Source organism: Humulus lupulus, chromosome 5, assembly GCF_963169125.1.
Source record: "Humulus lupulus chromosome 5, drHumLupu1.1, whole genome shotgun sequence".
Lineage (NCBI taxonomy): Eukaryota > Viridiplantae > Streptophyta > Magnoliopsida > Rosales > Cannabaceae > Humulus > Humulus lupulus.
The window spans coordinates 98,338,352-98,361,749 of record NC_084797.1 but is presented as its reverse complement, the minus strand read 5'-3'; the positions used below and the strand labels follow the sequence as shown (position 1 = coordinate 98,361,749).

The 23,398-nt window shown below is 45.6% G+C and overlaps 1 protein-coding gene and 1 pseudogene across 1 annotated transcript; one reads left to right on the top strand and one right to left on the bottom strand.

Moving 5' to 3' along the window:
- Window positions 1-4,297: 4,297 nt before the first annotated feature.
- Window positions 4,298-6,880, bottom strand: LOC133779323 (uncharacterized). The gene is made up of 7 exons (XM_062219297.1): window positions 6,817-6,880; window positions 6,587-6,717; window positions 5,582-6,346; window positions 5,318-5,476; window positions 5,080-5,182; window positions 4,959-4,984; window positions 4,298-4,831 (listed from the first exon to the last, which is right to left on the bottom strand). Exons 1-7 carry the CDS (start codon window positions 6,878-6,880, stop codon window positions 4,298-4,300), a joined length of 1,782 nt encoding a protein of 593 aa, XP_062075281.1.
- A 144-nt stretch (window positions 6,881-7,024) lies between these two features.
- LOC133779322 (probable glycosyltransferase At5g03795) lies at window positions 7,025-22,550 on the top strand (annotated as a pseudogene).
- Window positions 22,551-23,398: the final 848 nt, after the last annotated feature.

Genomic DNA, 23,398 nt, shown 5'->3' with positions numbered 1-23,398 from the left:
TTGGATTCCTGACACCTCAAGAAAGGTGGACTGGAACACCACCTAACTGTGATCACCTGAAAGTTTTTGGGTGCAGTGCCTATGCACACATCAGACAAGACAAATTGCAACCAAGGGCTCTCAAATGTATCTTCCTTGGTTACCCTAATGGTGTAAAGGGATACAAACTATGGTGTTTAGAACCCGGATACAAAAGATGCATAATCAGCAGAGATGTGATCTTCAATGAAGAAGAAATGCCTATGAAAGTCAACTCAACTATAGGCATTACACAGAAAAACAATCTAGAGAGTATGCAACTTGAGGTGGAGAAGAACTCACCAGATGAAACAGAAGCTAGCACATCAGACCACAGATCCAGACATAGAGAAGAGGCATCTCAAGGTGGACTCAGAAACTACCAATTGGCCAGAGACAGAGAGAGAAGGGAGATTCACCCACCTGAGAGATTTGGCTATGCTGACCTAGCTGACTACACTGCATTTGCCTTAGCTGCAGCCACAGATATTGACAATTCTGAGCCTGCAACTTACCAAGAAGCTGTAAACAGCAAAGATGGAAAGAAATGGCTTAGAGCCATTGATGATGAAATGGATTCACTAAGAAAGAACAGAACATGGATTATGGTAAAACTTCCTCCTGGACAAAGAATAATAGGATGCAAATGGATTTTCAGACACAAAGAAGGGATTCCAAGTATTGAACCAACTAGATACAAGGCTAGATTGGTTGCAAAAGGATTCACACAGAAAGAGGGTATAGATTACAATGACATCTTCTCACCAGTTGTCAAACAAGCCTCAATTAGAGCTATAATGGCAAAAGCTGCTCATGAAGACCTGGAAATTGAACAAATGGATGTTAGGACTGCTTTCCTACATGGGGTACTAGAAGAAGAAATATATATGAGACAACCTGAAGGCTTTGAGATCAAGGATCCAAATGAGGTATGTCTCCTAAAGAAATCTTTGTATGGATTGAAGCAAGCTCCTAGACAGTGGAATATGAGGATTGATGAGTTCATGTCTAGGATTGGATACACCAAGAGCAGCTATGACCCATGTGTGTACTCAAATGGGAACCTGTATTTGCTTCTTTATGTTGATGACATCTTACTGGTTGGTAAGAGTAGATCAGACATTGAAGGTCTGAAGGATCAGTTGAAAAGGGAATTTGAAATGAAAGATCTTGGTCAAGCCACGAAGATACTGGGAATAGAAATTAAAAGAGAGAGACTAGGAAGGATAACACTGTCTCAGAAAAGTTATCTCAGCAAGGTCCTAGACAAGTTCAAAATGAAAGATGCCAAACCAGTCTCAACTCCTTTAGCACCTCATTTCAAACTATCCAAGAAAGACTCTCCCATCACAGAAGAATAAAGGACAAGCATGGACAATGTACCCTATGCCAGCTGTGTGGGAAGTCTAATGTATGCAATGGTTTGCACTAGACCTGATTTAGCTCATGCAATGAGCATTGTGAGCAGGTATATATCTGATCCAGGTGGACAGCATTGGGAAGCCTTAAAATGGGTGCTCAGATATGTCAAAGGTACACTTGAAACTGGCTTGATATACAGCTCAGAGAAAGTTCAGGTAGAAGAAGTTGCAGGGTATGTTGATTCAAACTATGCAGGGTGTTTGGACACTAGATGATCGACTACTGGATATGTATTCACTGTTTTAGGTGGCTGCATTAGCTGGAAAGCCACACTTCAAAAAGTGGTAGCTTTGTCCTCAACAGAAGCTGAGTACATGGCTGCTACAGAAGCCATTAAGGAGGCAATGTGGCTAAAAGGTCTGACTAAAGAACTGGGGTTAAATTCAGACAGCATTACAGTATATTTTGACAACCAAAGTGCCTTACATTTGGTTAAAAACCCTATGTTTCATGAAAGATCTAAGAATATTGACATCAAGCTTCATTTTATCAGAGATATTGTCGGAAAAGAAGTTCAAATGAAGAAAATCAACACCAAAGACAACCCTGCTGATATGTTCACCAAAGTGGTGACTGTGAGTAAATTTAGACATTGTCTAAATTTGCTCAACATTGATGATTGTTGAATTTGCCCTTAGGGCCTAAGTGGAAATCAGTCATGGATCTATTCAAGCCTATGGACTTATAACCAAAGGTAGATTTGTTGAAAGTTGGTTAAAATTCCAAAAGGCTTCAAAGCTGGACACTACAGAGCCACATCAGTCAAGTGACAGTTGATGAAATTGTGAGGAAAAATCCTTTCTTGCTATATTTCTATTCTCTGAATATATTTTTGTACAACCTAGGACTAGAGATATATATAGGGAATACACACATAATTACACTAAACACAGAAATAGGAACCGATTCCTATTCCTAAGAATCTCAAAGATCAAACATTAATACCCTATTATTTTCTAACTGTCAACACTCCCCCTCAAGCTAGACTATAGATATTGATGAGTCCAAGCTTGTTTACAAGAAAATCAAATGTTTGTTCAGATAGTCCCTTTGTGAGAATATCAGCAAGTTGTTGATTAGTATGCACATATCTAATGCTTATAACTCCTCTGTCAATTTTTTCTTTGATGAAGTGACGGTCAACTTCCACGTGTTTGGTTCTTTCATGATGTATAGGGTTATGTGCAATGCTGATAGTAGATTGGTTGTCATAGTAGAGCTGAATAGGGGCTTCATATTTAATCTTCAATTCTTCTAGTAGACGTTTGATCCATATAGCTTCACACACTCCATGAGCCATGGCTCTATACTCTACTTCTGTTCTGCTTCTTGCAACCACAGTTTGCTTTTTACTTCACCATGTGGTTACACTCCCCCATACCATTGTGCAATATCCAGATGTAGACTTTCTATCATCAATTGAACCAGCCCAGTCTGCATCTGTGAACACTTCAACCTTCCTCTCAGTTGTCTTCCTGAAAAAAAGACCCTTTCCTGGAGTTTTCTTGAGATATCTCATAATTTGATACACTGCATTGAGATGTCCCTGTCATGGATCATGCATGTATTGACTGACTAGACTCACTGCAAAAGCAATGTCGGGTCTAGTATGTGAGAGGTAGATGAGTTTTCCTACCAGCTGTTGGTACTTCCCCTTGTCAACTGGACTTCCTTCAAACATTTTCCTTTTGTCTCCGAGCTCAATTGGAGTTTTGCTGAGTCTGCTTCCAAGCATTCCTATCTCCTTTAGAAGATCTAGAGTGTATTTTCTCTGGGACACGGAAATACCTTTTTTACTTCTAGCAAATTCCATACCCAGAAAATATTTGAGAGCACCAAGATCTTTGACTTCAAACTCCTTTGCCAACATTTCTTTGATTGAGTTTATCTCCTCAATGTGATTACCAGTGATAATTATGTCATCAACATATACGATTTGTACCGCAATTTTTCCACTTCCTAAGTGTTTGACAAAGAGAGTGTGATCAGTCTCGCCTTGTATGTATCCAAGCCCTTTGACAACTTTCAGGAGACGATTGAACAATGCTCGGGGAGATTGTTTCAAGCCGTAGAGAGATTTCTTCAGTTTGCAAACTGTAGTTGTCTTGAGAGATTCTTCAAATCCCGGAGGCTGACTCATATACACTTCTTCTTCAAGTTCCCCATTCAAGAACGCATTCTTTACATCAAGTTGATGTAATTCCCAATCCATGTTAACCGCTAGTGAGAGTAGAACTCTGATAGTGTTGAGTTTGGCAACTGGAGCGAATGTTTTCGTGTAGTCAATTCCATAGGTTTGCGTAAACCCCTTGGCAACTAACCGAGCTTTGTACCTCTTAATAGATCCATTTGCATTGAATTTGACGGTGAACACCCATTGGCACCCTATTACCTTCTTGTCTGGTGGTAACTCTACTAATTTCCATGTTCCATTATGTTTAAGTGCTCTTATTTCTTCAAGCACTGCTGCTTTCCACTGAGGAGAATCAAGAGCTTCTTCGATATTCCTGGGAATCACAACATTTGATAGATTCGAGGTGAAAGCTTTAAATGGAGATGACAATTTCGAGTAAGAAATGAACTTTGAAATGGGGTGTTGGGTACATGATCTGGTTCCTTTCCTTAATGCAATAGGAATATCTAGATCTGACTGTTTGTTAGATGGGAGAATACCTGGATCTTTTGAGGGAAGCAGTTCCATCACCGGATTGGGCGTTTGACTGTGCTGAGGATTCATAACTTGTTTATTTCTCCTGGAATACACCCGAAGCTCTTTCTGTACGTTTTGGTCTTGAGGATGTCCTTCTGGTTCTTGTTCAGGAGAGGTTGGTGGATTTTCTTGTTCAGGAGGGAGAGTCTAGATATCTGGTTCAGAAGAAAGTGGAGTGGAAGAGGTAAATGGAAAAGTTGTTAAGGGTAATTCTAACCCCCACGACCACTGAGCTTCTTGCTGGTGATGGTTGGACTCCCCCTGAAGCGATGTGGGAGTGAAGTAAGGAGTATCCTCGAAAAATGTGTCGTCACATGAGATGAATGTTTTTTTGGCGATGGGACAATAACACCGATAACCTTTTTGGGTAGGAGAGTAACCCAAAAACACAGTCTTAATGGCTCTAGGATCAAATTTACTCCGATGGTGGGAGTGAACATGCACAAAAGCAGTGCAACCAAATACTTTAACAGGCAGAGTATTTGTAGAGATGTGAGGATGTAGAGATTGAAGAACAGAATATGGTGTTTTGAACTGAAGGGGTCGACTAGGGAGGCGATTAATGAGATAAGCAGCAGTAAGGATGGCGTCGCCCCAAAGATGTTTAGGTACATGCATAGTGAACATAAGAGCACGAGCTACTTCTAAGAGATGGCAATTTTTGCGTTCAGCAACTCCATTCTATTATGGAGTATCAACACACGAGCTATGATGGACAATCTCATTTTTGAGAAGATAGGAATCAAGAGTGGTATTGAAATATTCAGTACCATTGTCGGTACGGAGTATTCTTATAGATGTTTGGTACTGTGTTTGGATCATTTGATGAAAGTTCTGAAAAATTTGGCATGTTTCAGACTTACTTTTAAGAAGATAGACCCAAGTGAGACGTGTGTGATCATCAATAAAAGAGATAAACCATCGCTTACCATGAGAAGTATTGACCTTGGAAGGTCCCCATATGTCACTATGAATCAGAGAGAATGGGTTGGAAGGTGTATATTTTTTGTGAGGGAACAAAATTCGTGTGTGCTTGGCAAATTGACAAATATCACAATGAAAATCAGTAATATTCTTATTTACAAAAAATGATGGGAATAAGTGTTTTAAATATAAAAAACTTGGATGCCCAAGTCGACAATGCCATAACATAATTGTTTTTGAAACAGAGTTTGAAACAAACGATGAACTGGAACAAGAATTAGAAATAGAACTTGAACCCAAACGTAGTAGAGAAGAGAGCTCGTTAACTGGATGTTGCCTTTCAAAGAAATAAAGTCCGTTACGAACCCTAGCACTGCCAATCATCCTCCCCGATGATACATCCTGAAATTGACAAGAATTTGACATGAATTTAGCGAAGCAATGATTGTGACTGGTTAATTTTTGGATAGAGATTAAATTGCATTTCAAAGAAGGAACATAAAGTACTGATTTAAGAATGAGGTCAGCAGATAATTTAATAGTGCCTATTCCAACAATAGGAGAATGGGTGCCGTTTGCAATTGTGACACTAGATTTAGTGGAACATGGAGAATAAGTATCAAACAAATGTGGTAAACCTGTCATGTGATCAGTGGCGCCCGAATCGATGATCCATGGTGTGTTGGAGGTGGAAGAAAAATTACCAGAGTGTGCAACAGAGGCACTATGAGTCTCAGGACCGGAACTGGGGTTTATGGATGATTGACTCAAAAGAGTGTATAGGTGGGCAAGTTGTTCCTTATTGAATGAAGGGGTACCAGCACTATTCTGATCATTGGTGCTCTCAGTTTGAGTTTGATAGGCCTTTCTTTCATTTTGACGGCGAGGGGTCCAATTGGGTGGTTTACCATGGATAACCCAACAAGTAGATCGAGTATGACCGTGACGTTGGCAGTGATCACACCAAGGCTGATCACCCTTATGATTAGGTCGAGGGTCAGGAGTGGATCTGCCAAGTGGTGGAGGGCCAGATTTTGATACGAGAGCTGAGCTTTCAATGGGCTGCAGGTCAGGAGTAGTGAGCATGACACGACGACGTGCTTCTTCAGTGTCAGGAAATGGGGCACGACCCACCAGACAACCTCTAACTTCATCAAGATTATTGTTTAACCCCGTAAGAAATTCAAAAACTCGTTCTTTCTCTAACTGCTGCCGCTGGATTGTAGTGCAGTTAGCACATAGTGGTGTGGTATCCAGATACAAATCGAGCTCCTACCACAAATCTTGTAAGTCAGAAAAATATTGGGTAACAGTTTGATTACCTTGCTTGATTTATTTAAGCTTGGTACGGATTTCGAAAATCTGAGAGGCGTTACCAAGGTCAGAATACATTTTTCGGGCAGCATCCCACACCTCCTTAGCAGTCTTAAAGAATAGATATCTGCGGCTGATTTTTGAGTCCATTGAATTAATTAACCATGCAAGTACAATAGAATTTTCAGCTTGCCATACCTTGTATGTAGGATCATTGAAAAGAGGTGCAGGGAGATCACCAGTAATGTATCCTAGTTTACCACGACCACAAATAAAAAGTTTGACAGATTGGGCCCATTGTAAATAATTTTTTCCATCAAGTTTATGGGCTGTAATATTAAGTGAACCACTATCAAGGTTATAAAGAGAGCCCATAGACCCACTGGGCTGACTGGGTTGAGTATGGCCTGAGTTGGGGTTAGGGTTACCTTCATTGGGCTGGGTTGAGTGAGGCCCAATATTTTGAGAGGTAACTTCCTCACTATTCGACATCACAGAGAGAAGCGACTGGAGGGCTACGGGGCCGAGAGCTTCTGTGCCGAGAGTGGAGCCGAGAGCTTTTGAGGGCTACGGGAGTCCGACTGTAGCGCCGCCGGACTGGACTGCCGCTGGATTGGACTGACCGAGACGCTGGAGATGACGCCAGAGAGGAGCGACTGGAGGTTGAGCGCCGGAGTGGAGCGACTGGAGGTATTGCAGGTCTGGAGCAGGTGCCAAATGACTTCGCCGGAGGTCTGGAGTGTCGCCGGACTGGTTTGCGACTAGAAGGAGGGATGACCGCTGGAAAAAATGGAGGAAAAACTTAGGGTGGACAGAATCGAGCCTTATGGCTCTGATACCATGATTAAATTATGAGGAAAAATCCTTTCTTGCTATATTTCTATTCTCTGAATATATTTTTGTACAACCTAGGACTAGAGATATATATAGGGAATACACACATAATTACATTAAACACAGAAATAGGAACCGATTCCTATTCCTAGGAATCTCAAAGATCAAACATTAATACCTTATTATTTTCTAACTGTCAACAATAGTTAAAACCATTTAAGCTCTTAGCTCCCTTCAATCCAAACATGTATATAAAGGATCCCTAACCATTCTAGAGAGACACAATCAAAAACACTCAATCTCTCTCTTTCTCTCTCTCTCTCTCTCTGTAAGTTCTTGGAGCATTCTTTCAGCTCAAGAACAGATTGTAAACGTTGGTGTTTTACACCATGCAAGTGTATCTAAAGACTTTGTAATCAGATTGAAAGAGCAATAAATATCCAAGCCTTTAATGGATGATTTCCCCAAGGAGTAGACCATGAACATATTCAGAGAAATCAGCCATTAAAGGCTTGGATCTTTATTGCTCTTTCAATCTGATTACAAAGTCTTTAGATACACTTGTATGGTGTAAAACACCAACGTTTACAATCTGTTCTTGAGCTGAAAGAATGCTCCAAGAACTTACAGAGAGAGTGAGAGAAAGAGAGAGATTGAGTGTTTTTTATTGTGTCTCTCTAGAATGGTTAGGAATCCTTTATATACATGTTTGGATTGAAGGGAGCTAAGAGCTTAAACGGTTTTAACTGTCACTTGACTGATGTGGCTCTGTAGTGTCCAGCTTTGAAGCCTTTTGGAATTTTAACCAACTTTCAACAACAAAGCATATTGATGTTAAACTTCATTTTGTTAGAGAAGTTATTGCTCAAGGATCAGTGATAATTGAGAAGATTTCAACTGATCATAATCCTTCAAACATGATAACAAAGGTGCTTCCAAGCAGTAAGTTTTTCCACTGCATGGACTTAATTCAACTAGCAAGTGACTAAGCCCTTTGGGGCCATAAGTGTAGCCACTCATACTAGATTATGTTACTGAACCAAGGTGGAGATTTGTTAGTTATATTGGTCCAGTCAACAGTTTATTTAACCACCTTTTCTGTTATAGGAAAATCATTATGTCAGTTAGCCTCTGACTCTTGGTTGTTAGTGTTATAAATAGCTGAAGTTGTATAGCTTTATTTTATCCAGTTTTCTACATATTTTTCTTTTGTAAAAAGTTGAGAGACTCTGTAAAGTGAGGAAGAGAGTTGTATTGTAAAGGAAGAAAGTTGAAATCCAATAGAAGAGGCTGCACGTGGATGTAGATTAAGAGACTATTTCTCTCTTGGATTAAACCACATAAATCTCTTTGTTCATTTATTTTTATGCTTTATCAATTTAGCTTGTTATTATAGTTCTTGATTCTTAGTCTAGCTTGTGTGTTTTGTGGTGATTTCGAGGCTGGGTTATTATTACTGTTGACACGGTTCTTCGCCAACAGGTAATTAAGAGAAGAAGAGAAAGGGATTAGTGCTAAATGTAGAACCGTAACAGATATATGATCTTAGAGAATGAAAGAGGTGACTCAAGACACGTTTTTTAAGTGGTTCAAAGGTTAAAATCCTTCTACTCCACTAGTCAGTATTATTGCTCTATACTGGATATTTGATTACAGGGCCTTTCTTTACAATAGAGAATCCAACCAACCCTTTATCAACTCCCAGGGTCTCCATATTTATAGGAGAAGGCACCTGGACGTTGGTAAGAAGGTCATCCCGTGACCCTCTTCCCTGTCACATCAATTTTGTGACACTCATGATTAATTCCTAAACCTGACACATAAGTGTGGTCAAATCGATAGGTAAGGAGATAATGGGCCGCACGGCCCAACCCAGTCGTGGGTGTCTGAATACGCACGTTCCTGCTGCGTGTCCGAGAAGTCAGGGGCATATCAGACACGTGATGCCTTATATATGCACGTTTACCTTGCGTGTGTTGACTTCATAAAGGGTCATAGCCTCTATATCCAGCTCGTACCACGAGCTGCATACTTGACTCAACCTTCGGCCTTCAGAGTCCCTGCTCCAATCTTGTGCAATGAAGGCGAGCCCTTGGGGCTTCCTCGAGCTAATGACAGAAGCTCCAGTCTTGGGGGCGTCCATGAGATAATCAAGATTAGTCTGCAGCTCGGCTTGCTAATCAGCCCGTGGGAAAATCAGGGCGTACATCTGCCCCCCAAGCTCCTGCTTGTGGTCTACGACGTCGTATATAAGACCACAGTAGGGGATTTTAGGCTTCCCCATGAACTCTTCATATTCCACTTCCTATGCAGGCGCCTGATACGTGGAACATCGTGGTTGGTGACGGTACGTCTTACGAGAACCGCATTTAATGGCCTAGCCTATGCCCAGCCGACGTTTCGTATTTCGAGTGGAGGGCCTCGGATCCCTCATTAGGGCCATCCAACGGCCCTCTACACGTGATCCTTCACGTATATAAAAAGGGGTGGCCACCCTACGCATGGGCCACCCTTTCATTCGAAATTTTCCAAACTTCTATCCTTCTTCTCTCTTCATTTCAGAAGAACAAACCCTCTCCTTTGTGACTGCTACCTTCAGCGTTCAAGAAGCTCAGACGCACGGATTTCTTCAAAGCATTGGAAGCCAACACACCGACGCAGCTTTCATCAAGGCGACACCTTCACCCACCTTCCAGCCAAACACTGTAAGTTCCCTGACCCTGTGCGTTTTGAAAATATATGTCACTGTAGCTTAGGTAAAAATTTTACTATAGTCACATGCAAGGTTTTACTGGGTTTTGTTGATACGAAGGGTGAAAGCCCTTTTAGGTTAGGGTTTCTTTGCTGTAGGAAATCACTTAAGAGTATGGTTTCCAGGATGCTTTTTCTGGGGAAAATTTCAGGGTAGGAGTTTTGGAACTTTTGGGTGCAAAACCGGGTAGCTTAGGGAACATGCCTCACAGGCAGTTTTGCAATTTTTGCATACTGAAACTTTCCCCCCAAGGAAAATTCTATCCTGACCCTCCTGACACACGAATTCCAAGTAATCGGGGATCTGTTGGGAGCACAGGCGCGTGTTCATCGAACCGCGTGGTCCCACCCTCCACGGGCTGGGCTTACCTCAGCTCGTGTAAATTACATTTGACTTTTCCTCACGCTTGGGTCACCTTTTCTGAAATGTTTTCTTTTGTTCGTTAGGCGACCAGATGGCACCGAAAAGGAACGCCCCCAAGAAGACCGTCAGCAGCTCGGCCTCACAGCAGGACAAAGGAAAGGCGGTGATGCCGGACTCCCCAATCCCCAACTTTGGGCAGGCGGTGGAGCAGGAGGTCGAGGTCGAGGTCGCCCCTGACGCCTTCTTTGAGGCGGAGAGGATCGTCTCAAAGGTCACCGACCAGACGAAGATCAACAAAATCTTTCTCTCCCACAACATCGCCCTGGGGAGAGCATCCGTGGTGGCCCGACCTGCCGTAGAGGACGAGCGGAGCTGTGCGCCGCTCGACGAGTCGTTCGTGGCCTGGAGCGGCGAACATTTTAAGGCGGGGGCCTTCCTCCCACTGGATCAGTATTTTTCTGATTTCCTTAATTATGTGAGGTTGGCACCGTTTCAGCTCCCGCCCAACTCTTACCGCTTGCTGGCAGGGTTGAAGTATTTGTTTCAGAAGCACGAGTGGGAGGTCCCCACTCTTGCGGACATTTTATATTTTTTCTGCCTCAAAGCCAGCCCGGACCAGCGGGGGCGAGGCGACGGGTTTTACTACTTAACCCGATTCCCCAATACGGCTGCGGTCATCGAGCTGCCCAGCCACCCCAACGACTTCAAGGATCAATTCTTCATGTCGACGGGGTTCAGGAATTGCGAGCTCCACTACTTCAATCGTCCTCGTAAGTATCTTTTCTCCTTAGCTCGTAAGTTAAGTGTCGTTTTAGCTCCCCCCGTACCCCTTTCTAACTTAGGCTATTTCTGCAGCCATCTTCGCGAGGACAGAGAAATCTGTGACCCTCGGGGCCCAATACGAGACGCTGGCGGGCTTGCCCCCCAGTGAGAAGGATTACCGCGTGCTTGTAACAGATGAGATGATGATAGCCTGCAAGCTAATTTTCCCGAATCAGACTTTAAACCTCAGGAGGCCCCGGGGGCTTCCCCCAGCTCGCGACACCAGACCCATCATCGTGGAGGAGGTCGCGGGAGACGAAGATGAGGAGGACGAGGGCGACGAAGTTCCGCTCATGAGGAATAGGAAGCGGACCTTGGAGGTCGTCCCGGTGACGGGCGAGGAGAGGATCCAATCCGGAGCAGCCGCGAGTCCTTCTGGCCAAGGTAACCCTTACTTGTTTAGGAGTCTAGATAGGGCCACAACAGACCCCTGACTGGCTAGGTTCAATCCTAGGCAGATCGTCCATCGTCACCGAAGGGATCCGGACCTGAACACGACCCTGCTCCATTGCGTCGACCGGCTTGTGCTGGATTACCAAGATAGCCGACCTAGGGGTACCGTAGTAGTAGATAACACCCTATCCTTTAGCTTGATCCTATTCGAGGAGTATGGGACCAACCTTCAAACATGGCCATCACTCCGGAGGGGTGACGTAGCTCCGGGGCTTAGGCAGTATGTAGACAAATCTAGCCCCGAGTCAAACTCGGGCCCAGAACTTGCGCCAGCTTGGGAAGTAATCGACTTAGATTCTTCCCCGAGCTCGGGGGCAGGATTCCCTTAGTATTCATATACTTTTTACCTCTTAGTTTTTGTATTTGTATGGTTGCTAACTCTTACTAACCATGCTTTTGTTTTGACAGACGAGATGTCTCAGCCCGAGGAGAGCCTGCGAGGTGCAGTCTTCGGGGGGAACCCCTCAGCTGGGCCAAGAATGAAAAGGCTCCGGACGTCCAAGAACGTCGCCGGGACTCCCACCAAGTCTCCTGCAAAGGAGAAGGATCAAGCCCTAGCTTCACACGTTGCGAGAGCGGTTCCTCCTGCTGCAGGGGGAAGCAATATGCCTCCACCGGCTCCGCGAGCTCCACTCGCCGCCCGGGATGTAGTAACAGAGGTCGGGACTTCGGCCATCGTATCCTCCGATGTGCGTATACCAGTCAATCCCCAGGACCTAGAGAAGATCCCCGAGGCCTTTCGGGGAACAGTGTATGAGCCAGCGAACTACGCCGTCAGCCATATATACAAGTTCACCGAGAAGGAGCTCCGGGCCATCGAGACAATGAGCCCGGTGGGCGTGCTAGAGTCTTCACTAGGCATGGCCATGACGGTAAGCCAACCTTAACTCTTGTGGTTTTTTTTTTTTTTTACTTTGTTATTCTTTGCCCTGCTTTTTCCTAAGGCAATTGTCCTTCCGTCTTTGCAGAGCGTTGTCGCCCTTCACCGGAGCATCGTCAGGACCAAAACTCTGCTCGGGGACATGAGGGACGAGCATCAGACTACCCTGCAAGCGGCCAAGGATGCCTTGACGGCCTCTCAGGTCGAGTTGGAGAAATCCCATTCGAAGATTCAAGAGCTCGAGTCCTCCCTTGCCACCTCGAAGACGGACCTAGACGCTGCGAAGACTGAGGTCCAGGCTGCACAGGATGCCCTAGAGGCCGAGCGGACAACTTTGGAAAAGTCCATGGAAGATCTGTTCTACCACTGCTGGGCCTACAATCCGGATGCGGACTTCTCCTTCATGTCAGCGAGCCTCTGGGAGCGCTTGCTGGTGAAGTTCCAAGCTTGCCTTGAGAAAGAGGCGCCCTCGGAGACCGGGGATGGTTCTGGCACAGCTGAGCGAGGCGAGACAGCGACCTCCAAGGGCCCAACTGGCGGAGCTTAGGGCGTTTCTTTTCTTGTGCCCCCCCAATATTTTTTAAATAATCTTTATGTAACCTTTGCATGAGGTGCTTTCACCTCGAGACAATTTTCTTTAACGCTTTTAATTGATCTTATCTTTTTTTCCTTTGCGTATTTCGGTTACAATCTTTTGAAAAACTTAGTTTATGATGATCTTTATCCATATCTCGACCTCTTTAAGAAGAAGAATGATCAATAGATTTAAATCAACTTCCAAGTTTTATGACCCGGTTAGGACCAGGAACTTAATTTGAAAACCTAGTTCGCGTTAACTTTTATCCATATCTCGAGCTCTTTAAGAAGAACAACGATCAATAGATTTAAATCAACTTCTAAGTTTTATGACCCGGTTAAAACCAGGAACTTAATTTGAAAACTTAGTTCGCGTTAACTTTTATCCATATCTCGAGCTCTTTAAGAAGAACAACGATCAATAGATTTGAATCAACTTCTAAGTTTTATGACCCGGTTAAAACCAAGAACTTAATTTGAAAACTTAGTTCGCGTTAACTTTTATCCATATCTCGAGCTCTTTAAGAAGAACAACGATCAATAGATTTAAATCAACTTCTAAGTTTTATGACCTGGTTAAAACCAAGAACTTAATTTGAAAACTTAGTTCGCGTTAACTTTTATCCATATCTCGAGCTCTATAAGAAGAACAACGATCAATAGATTTAAATCAACTTCTAAGTTTTATGACCCGGTTAAAACCAGGATAGGACTTAGTTATCATTAACCCTTACCAATATCTCGTGTTTTTAAGAAAACAACGGTCAATCGATATGAATCAACTTCTAAGTCTTTAAGGAGACCTGGTTATATCCAGGTACCATATGCCCCCCAAGTAACTGGGAAAGGGTCTTTCGTGGTTACTTTATATTACACTTGCAAATATGCATAAAAAGTTGATTTTCATTATAAAAAGTGGCCTTCCAAGACTTACAAGTGAATCATTGATAATATTTCTTTGAGTGGATGGCGTTCCAAGTTTGCGGGACCGTCCCTCCATCAAGTCGAGCTAGCTTATAAGTTCCCTCCTTGATGACTTCGGTGACCTGGTATGGTCCTTCCCAGTTTGGTCCCAAAACTCCATCTTTAGGATCTTTACCGGCGAGGAAAACTCTCCTTAGGACCAAGTCGCCCACGCTAAAGGCGCGTTTTTTGACCTTGGTGTTGAAGTAGCGAGTGATTTTCTGCTGGTAATGGGTGAGCTGGAGTTGCGAATCCTCTCGCTCTTCATCAACCAGATCGAGGGAATGGCGCAGGAGCTTGTGGTTTCGATCTTGGTCGTAAGACTGGACTCTATGCGAAAAAACCTTAATTTCCACAGGGAGGACTGCCTCGCTCCCAAAGGTTAGGGAAAAGGGAGTATGACCCGTAGGAGTCCGATGCGAAGTCCAGTAAGCCCATAGGACCTGGGGGAGCTGTTCTGGCCAGACCCCCTTCTCTTCATCTAATCTCTTCTTGAGGCTCGCCTTTAGGGTCTTGTTGACAGCTTCGACCTGGCCATTAGCCTGAGGATAGGCCACGGAGGAAAAAAAATTTATAATTCCATGTCTTTCACAAAACTCGGTGAACAGGTCGTGTCGAACTGAGTGTCGTTGTCGGAAACGATCTTCTTGGGTAGGCCAAATCGACAGATGATGCTCTTAACCACGAAGTCAAGCACTTTTTTGGACGTTATCGTTGCCAAAGGTTCTGCCTCAACCCACTTAGTGAAGTAGTCGATGGCTACCACGGCGTAACGGACCCCGCCTTTTCCAGTGAGGAGGGCGCCAACCAAGTCTATCCCCCAAATGGAAAATGGCCATGGGGACGAGATCATCTTCAGCTCGACCGGAGGAGCTCGGGCAACTGCAGCGAATCGCTGGCACTTGTCGCACTTCTTCACGTATGAGATCGAGTCTTTGGACAGAGTTGGCCGGTAATACCCTTGCCTGAGAACCTTTAAGGCCAAGCTCTGCCCCCCAGTGTGGTCTCCGCAAAATCCTTCGTGCACTTCCTGCAGGATGGCCTTTGCTTCACTTCGAAGAACGCACCGGAAGAGAGGTAGGGAATGCCCACGTCGGTACAACACACCATCGACTATAGTATATCTAGGAGCTTGATACAGGACTCGCTGTGCATCGTTATGTCCTTCAGGCAGCTTGCCCTCGACGAGATATTCAAGGATGGGGGTTATCCAGGTCGGCCTGGCGTCGATCATCTCGACCTCCATCTTGGCTCCTTCTATACTTGGTTTTTCCAGGAATTCTATTGGTACCAACCCCAAGGTCTCCGTCTCTCCGGAGATGGCGAGCTTGGCAAGAGCATCTACATTAGCGTTCTGTTCCCGAGGTATCTGTTCGATCGATCCTCGCTCAAATGCGGACAGCTCAGATTTCACCTTTGCCAGATAGGCGGCCATCTTGGGTCCTCGTGCTTGATATTCGCCCAGAACCTGGTTTACCACGAGCTGGGAGTCACTGAAGCACTGGGCAGAGCTCGCCTTCAACTCCTGGGCTATCCTCAGTCCTGCCAGCAAAGCTTCGTATTTGGCCTCGTTATTGGAGGCTTCAAATCCGAATCTCAAAGCCGAGTGGAATCTATGTCCCTCGGGGGATATCAAAATGATTCCAGCCCCGGAGCCGCTTTCGTTGGATGAACCGTCCACAAAGATCCTCCACAACGATTGGGGCGAGGTGGCTCGGGGTGAGTCCTCTGCTGGATCCTCCTAGAACCCCGCACACTCTGCCACAAAATCTTCCAGGGCCTGACTTTTTATAGCAGTTCGCGGAGTGTAGAAAATCTCGAACTGACTGAGTTCGACTACCCATTTTAACAAACATCCCGTTGCTTCAGGTTTTTGCAAAACCTGCCTTAGGGGCTGATCGGTCATGACGTGTATTGAGTGGGACTGGAAGTATGGCCTGAGCTTTCTCGAGGCCGTGATAAGGCAGAACGCCAATTTTTCCATCAGTGGGTATCGGGATTCCACCCCGAGAAGTCTCTTACTGATGTAGTAGACTGGCTTCTGAACTTGATCCACTTCTCGTACCAGCACGGCACTAGCTGCATCCTCAGTGACAGCCAGGTAGAGAAAAAGAGGCTCTCCTGCCTTGGGTTTGGATAGCACGGGCGGCTCAGCCCGATGTGCCTTCAGGTCGAGGAATGCGCTTTCGCATTCTACTGTCCATTCAAATTTCTTGTTTCCTTGGAGCAGGTTGTAGAAGGGCAGACACTTATCGGTGGACTTGGAAATAAACCGGCTGAGGGCTGCCACTCTTCCTGTCAGGCCTTGGACATCTTTCCGCGACCTGGGCGAAGGAAGCTCGAGCAATGACCTGATCTTGTCGGGGTTTGCTTCGATTCCTCGTGTATTGACTATGAACCCCAGGAATTTCCCTGACGCGACTCCAAAAGTGCATTTCTGTGGATTGAGCCTCATGCCATATTCCCGTAGTATCTTAAAACATTCTTCCAGGTCGGAAACATGGTTATCGGCAGTCTTTGACTTGACTTGCATGTCATCAACGTACACTTCCATGTTCTTTCCGATCTGGTCCGAGAACATTCTATTTACTAGCCTTTGGTAGGTAGCTCCAGCATTCTTCAGACCGAACAGCATGACCTTGTAGCAGTAGACATTAGTTGGGGTCATGAAGCTGGTGTGTTCCTGGTCTGCCGGATTCATCACAATCTGATTGTAGCCTGAGTACGCGTCCATAAAGGACATGAGCTCGTGCCCCGCCGTGGCATCCACCAACTGGTCAATCCTTGGCAATGGAAAACAATCCTTGGGGCAGGCTTTATTTAGGTCGGAGAAATCGATGCAGGTCCGCCATTTCCCGTTAGGCTTTGGAACTAGCACGGGGTTTACAACCCAGACTGGAAACTTGGCTTCACGGATAAAGCCATATTTTTTGAGCCGGGCTACTTCTTCTTCTAGGGCTTCAGCCCGGGTTGTTCCTAATCGTCTTTGTTTCTGAGACATGGCAGGAATGTTTTTATCCAGATAAAGTGTGTGCATGATGACACTCGGGCTAATTCCCACCATATCCTCGTGCGACCATGCGAATACGTCTAAGTTATCCCGCAGAAACGTAGTCAGCTCCTCCTTCCTCTTGCCGCAGAGGTTTTTCCCGAGCTTGACCATCCGTGACGGATTCTGCGGATCAATGTTCACCTCCTCGAGCTCCTCAATAGCCTGGAGCTCGGATCTGTCCTCGTCTATTCGGGGGTCAATGTCCTCACTTAAGACGACATTTTCCCCCTCGTCGCTTTGAGGTTTTTCAATCTCAGGATCCGCTAAGGGTTCCTGAGATTCCTCTCTTCCTTGAATGGCCATTGCCAGCTGCCCGGGTTTAGATTTTCCCTTCATGGAAATGTTGTAGCATTCCCTGGCAGCGAGCTGATCGCCACGGATAGTGCAGATTCCTGTCGAAGTAGGGAACTTCATTGCGAGGTGGCGAATGGAAGTGACGGCCTCGAAAGCTATGAGCATAGGTCGACTCAAAATGGCGTTGTAGGCAGCGGAGCAGTCAATGACCACGAACTCGAGGAGTTTAGAGACTGTCTGAGACCCTTCACCTAGGGTGATTACTAACCCGATCGTCCCAATCACTGCTGATCCTTCTCCCGAAAAACCATACAACATCATGGAGGTTGCCTTAAGCTCGGCGACGGTCAAGCCCATCTTCTCTAAGGTGGATCGGAATAGCAGGTTCACCGAACTTCTGTTGTCTATCAGTACCCTCCTCACTCTCCGGTTGGCGAGCTGGACTGCCACAACCAAGGGATCATTGTGAGGGAACTGGACATGGCCTGCATCTTCCTTCGTAAAAATGATTGGTTGCCTCTCCAATCGCTGCTGCTTTGACTAACGCTGTTCCGGGACGAACTCCACTCCATTATGAGCCTTCAGTTCGTTCACGTATCTCTTTTGGGTGCCTCTGCTCGTGCCAGCCATGTGCGGACCTCCAGAGATGGTGGATATCTCTCCTCCGACCACGGGAGGAGGGACATCCTGATATACCCGAGACCTGGGCTGACTGGCTGGGGCTTCTGGAGCAGGTCGACTCGCCGTAACCCTGTTCCGTGAGTATTGAGCCAAGGGGTCGGCTCAGATGAGAGTCTTGATCTCATCTTTTAAATGCCTACAATCGTCGGTATTGTGGCCCACATCGTTATGAAAACGGCAAAACTTGGAAGTATCTCTCTTTCCCTTGTGGTGCTTCAATGGCTCCGGCCTCTTTCAGGGGACTCGAGTAGAGTTGGCTAGGAAGATATTCTCCCTGGACTGGGTGAGCTCGGTATACGTCGTGAAAACGGGCTTAAACTTGTCTACGGACTTATTCTTCTTTTGGCCGTGCTGACTGTTTTCGCCATTTCCCTTTCTTTTGCCTCCACCGGGCTGGTTGTTCTGTGTGACGCTTTGGGTTGTTGCCACGACCTCCGTCCCTACTCCAGCGGACTGATCGGGAACCTGGCTGGTTCCCGTAGCTGAGGCCTCGGCTTCCTCCAAGTTTATCCATTCTTGGGCCCTGTTAAGGAATTCATTAACCGAGCTGACTCCCTTCCTCTGTATATCCTTCCAGAGGTCTCCTCCGACAAGGATTCCGGTTCTCATGGCCATGAGCTTGGAGCTATCATCCGCGTCTCTAGCCCGAGCAGCAACGTTCGCGAATCTACTCAGATAGGCCTTCAGAGTCTCACCGGGCTGCTGTCTCACGTTTGCCAGGGAGTTGGCTTGGACACAGGCGGCCTGGGAGGCTCGGAATGCCCTTTTGAAGTCAGCTGAGAAGGTATTCCAGTCAGCGTGGAAGGGAAGATTAAGCATCGCAGCTCGGGGCCAATGTTGTGGGCAATCATCAGGGTGTTGAACATCCCTAGATGGTCCGATGGGTCTCCGTCCCCATTGAATTTTGACAAGTGAGGCATAAGGAAACCAGATGGGTATGCTGTCGTTGCTATACTGGGTGCGAAGAGTTCCATCTCGCCCCCTGAATCATATTCGTCTTTTTCTTTTTCTGACAGGAGCTTCCTCATCAACTCCTCCATCTGAGTCAGGCGCTCGAGGGTTTGTTCTTGATGTCCTTGGTTATTCCGGAGTTGTTCAACAGCTCCGGATCCATTGTACATATTTGGTGGGTTATCGCCCCTCCTATCTTGAGATAGGTTATTTGGGACATTCCCTCCGTTACGTACTTCGGACAGAGCCCCCCCTGAGCGAGCTTGGCCATCTCCTCCTGCTCGGCCCCCTCTATGAGAGTTGAGACGATCTCGCAGGTCGCCTCCCTAGGTGGTCTGGTGACTTTGTGCCGAACTTAAACGCTGACGCAGATCTCCCCCAAAGAGATCACTCCGGTGACTGCCGGTCCAGTGGCTCCTGCTTGATAGGCTTGGAGTCCGCCTTTGGTGGTGAGGATCTGAGTTTTCCCCTGGCGCCCTGCTACGCCGGGAAGGTCCAGCTGATTGCGGGTTTCTCCTACTACTCCCATAGGCTGGGATGTCTCGGACGGGCCGAGGAGGAGATGGATATCTGATTGGAGAAGGAGGATGCCTGACTGGGGAGGCGATCCTAGTTCCATCTGGATGGATCAAGTTTGGTGGGGGCCTTTCGGCCCTTCCAACCTGCTGGTCCCGCGCTGGGCGATCTGGACGAGGCGCAGGACGGTCGTCGGGGACGGGCTGACACCGCGAGCCCTCCCCGGATCTCCTTCGGGAATTTCCTCGAGTTCCTCTGGGCGTTCTTGAGGATGGTTGGGAGCTAGGAGTCGACGTCCTGACCGAACGGTTGTATTGCTGTTGTCCGGCCCTAGGCATTTCCTCGAAGTTTGCCTCTCGACGGTGTGATGAAGGGGTGGAGTTGGCTGCTGGAAGTCTATCCGAACGGCTATGCCTAGACCGGTTACCCCGGCGAGACTTAGGAGCCTCGCCTTGCCTCTCTCCGGCGTTAACGCCGGTTGTGAGAGGGGGTAGTCGGGCCAGCATATCCTGGATTTGCTGACTAGCTGTTGCTAACTGAATCCTCAGCTGAGCGTTCTCCATCTCCACCGCAGTATAATAACATGGGTTCGGATTAGGTGGCCGGGGCGCCGAACTACCAGTATCATCTTGGCCCGCCGGCTGTTTTCCTGGCCGCTGCTGGACTTCAGGTACTTGTTCACCAGGGATGGTAGTATGATGAGCCTCCAGCCCATCATGTTGTTCTGTCTCGTTACCATGCCTGGACCGCGTAGTCACCATAGTTGGATGTTTGCGACAGCACTAATCGAACTTGCTCTCAATGAAAGCACCAAACTGTTGACGCGGTTCTTCGCCAACAGGTAATTAAGAGAAAAAGAGAAAGGGATTAGTGCTAAATGTAGAACCGTAACAAATATATGATCTTAGAGAATGAAAGAGGTGACTCAAGACACGTTTTTTAAGTGGTTCAAAGGTTAAAATCCTTCTACTCCACTAGTCAGTATTATTGCTCTATACTGGATATTTGATTACAGGGCCTTTCTTTACAATAGAGAATCCAACCAACCCTTTATCAACTCCCAGGGTCTCCATATTTATAGGAGAAGGCACCTGGACGTTGGTAAGAAGGTCATCCCGTGACCCTCTTGCCTATCACATCAATTCTATGACATTCATGATTAATTCCTAAACCCGACACATAAGTGTGGTCAAATCGATAGGTAAGGAGATAATGGGCCGCACGGCCCAACCCAGTCGTGGGTGTCTGAATACGCACGCTCCTGCTGCGTGTCCGAGAAGTCAGGGGCATATCAGACACGTGATGCCTGATATATGCACGTTTACCTTGTGTGTGTTGACTTCATAAAGGGTCATAGCCTCCATATCCAGCTCGTACCACGAGCTGCATACTTGACTCGACCTTCGGCCTTCAGAGTCCCTGCTCCAGTCTTGGGCAATGAAGGCGAGTCCTTGGGGCTTCCTCGAGCTAATGACAGAAGCTCCGGTCTTGGGGGCGTCCATGAGATAATCAAGATTAGTCCGCAGCTCGTCTTGCTAATCAGCCCGTGGGAAAATCAGGGCGTACAATTACAAACTTCATTAGGTAGAAAAACAAAAGACGGTAGTGAAGAAAAGATGTGGTAGCAGCAGGTTGAAAAAAGAAGCAAAGCTAGCCAGGGTGCGATCTTCCATTAGAGCGGTAGCCACTCAAGTTTAGAATCTAACGTCCATCCAGGAAGATCCAGACTTAGTACCCCGACCAGGCCCCATATATTGGAACGCAAACGCCTTTCATAGGTACGTACACACGTAATGGTTTTATATGTATACATTGAAACATGCATATATAGAAAGCAGAGGATTATACAACGAGGTATATATATAATGCGTGGTGTGGTGTGGTGCAAAAGTTACTTAGAAATGGAAAAACATTTCAAGATATATATATATACGAAGAAGGAGAGGCTCCAATATTCCACAATGGACTATGTAAGAGCATATATTCAACCGACGGAAGGTTCATCCATGAAATGGAAAAGGAAAACATGTACCGAACCAAAGACCCCAATAAAGCTCTTATGTTTTTCCTGCCATTTAGTGAGGTAATGGTGGTTCAGTACCTTTACGATCCAAATTCTCATAAGATGGAGCCCATTGGATGTGTTGTCTCTGACTACATCCATGTCATCTCCGACAGACATTCTTTCTGGAATCGAACCCTGGGGTCAGACCATTTTGTATTTTCTTGCCATGATTGGGTACGTACGTAACTGGAGTTGGGACTAGTCTCATTTTGATATTTAATTATTATTATGTACTTTAAAGCCTAATTTTATTGATGAGTTAAATTGGTGGCATGGCATTGGCATTGGCAGGGACCTCGAGCATCGTCTTTTGTTCCACATTTGTTCAATAAGTCCATTAGAGTGTTGTGAAACGTCAACACTTGTGAAGGATTCAACCCATCTAAAGATGTGTCTTTCCCATAAATACATCGTCAGACAGGAGATATAGAAGGACATGTGGGCAGTCCCTCGCCGACTAGACGACCCATTCTGGCCTTCTTTGCAGGACGCATGCATGACTACATAAGGTACCTTCTTCTTCAGCAATGGAAAGAGAAAGACCAGGATGTGCAAGTGTATGAAAAGTTTCCCAATGGGGTGTTCTATTAGTCAATGTTGAAGAAGAGCATGTATTGTTTGTGCCCAGGTAGATACAAAGTTGCAAGCCCCCGAGTTGTGGAAGCCATCTATGCAGAGTGTGTTCTGGTGCTCATCTCAGATGATTACGTTCCACCTTTCAGTGATGTTTTGAATTGGAGGTCATTTTTTGTGCAAGTGGAGGTGAAGGACATACCCAATATCAAAACTATACTGATGGGAATATCTCAAGCACAGTACTTGAGAATGCATAGGAGAGTGAAACAAGTCCGAAAACATTTTATGGTCAATGGACAGCCCAAGCGGTTCGACGTTTTTCACATGATTCTTCACTCTATTTGGCATAGGCGGCTCAATATCAGAATTGGGGGGTTTATCTGACCAGAGGGATGATGAATGTATACATTGCTTCTCTTCAATGTTTTGACAGTCTTGATTGACTATAAGTTTAGATTACTGTAGGAATTACAACTTATTTTTTTCTAAGCATTCTTGGCAGGTCTTGCTGCTTTATAAAAATTATAAACGAAAGCAACCCCAAAAAGAAAAGGGCTTGCCATTTTTTTAATGGAAAACTTGCCTCTCTCTTTTTTAGCTGTCTTGGACGAGGTAAAATCTTGTTCTTTTCTCACTCCGGTAAGAAAAAACATTCTATTTTATTCTACATTGGTGTCCATATACTTCAAAATTGTACAACAATTACATTTAGTGCTTACATATGCTTTTTATGTATTCACCTCCTCAAAGTGTAGACAATAAGCATCCAATTACAAACAAATCATGTAACACCCTGGACAACCAAGGTCGTTACACTGTGTGATTATAAAGGTGCAAGACTTGCTAATCAAGTCATATAGTTGAAAACGTGATCCTAAAGTCGTAATTAGGTTAGGGTTAAAACATTTTGGTCATAAACAAAAAATTTCTCATTGAAATAAACACTTAATACATGGGATCCCAAAATAGGTTTTAAATGACAGTTTACAAAATTTCAAAGTTTATGTACAACCAAAAGTCACTCTAATGGAAAAATAGGCACTTTAGGTTCTCCTGTCCCTGTACTGATCCTCGGCCGTGGCGGCCGATCAACTGACTATGTACATTCTGCCCCAGTGCTCTCCACCACTTTGCTCTTGCCTTTACCTGCACCACGTAGCACCCGTGAGCCAAGGCCCAGCAAGAAAACCATAATACAGAACATAAATGATAATCAACAGTTAGATAATTCA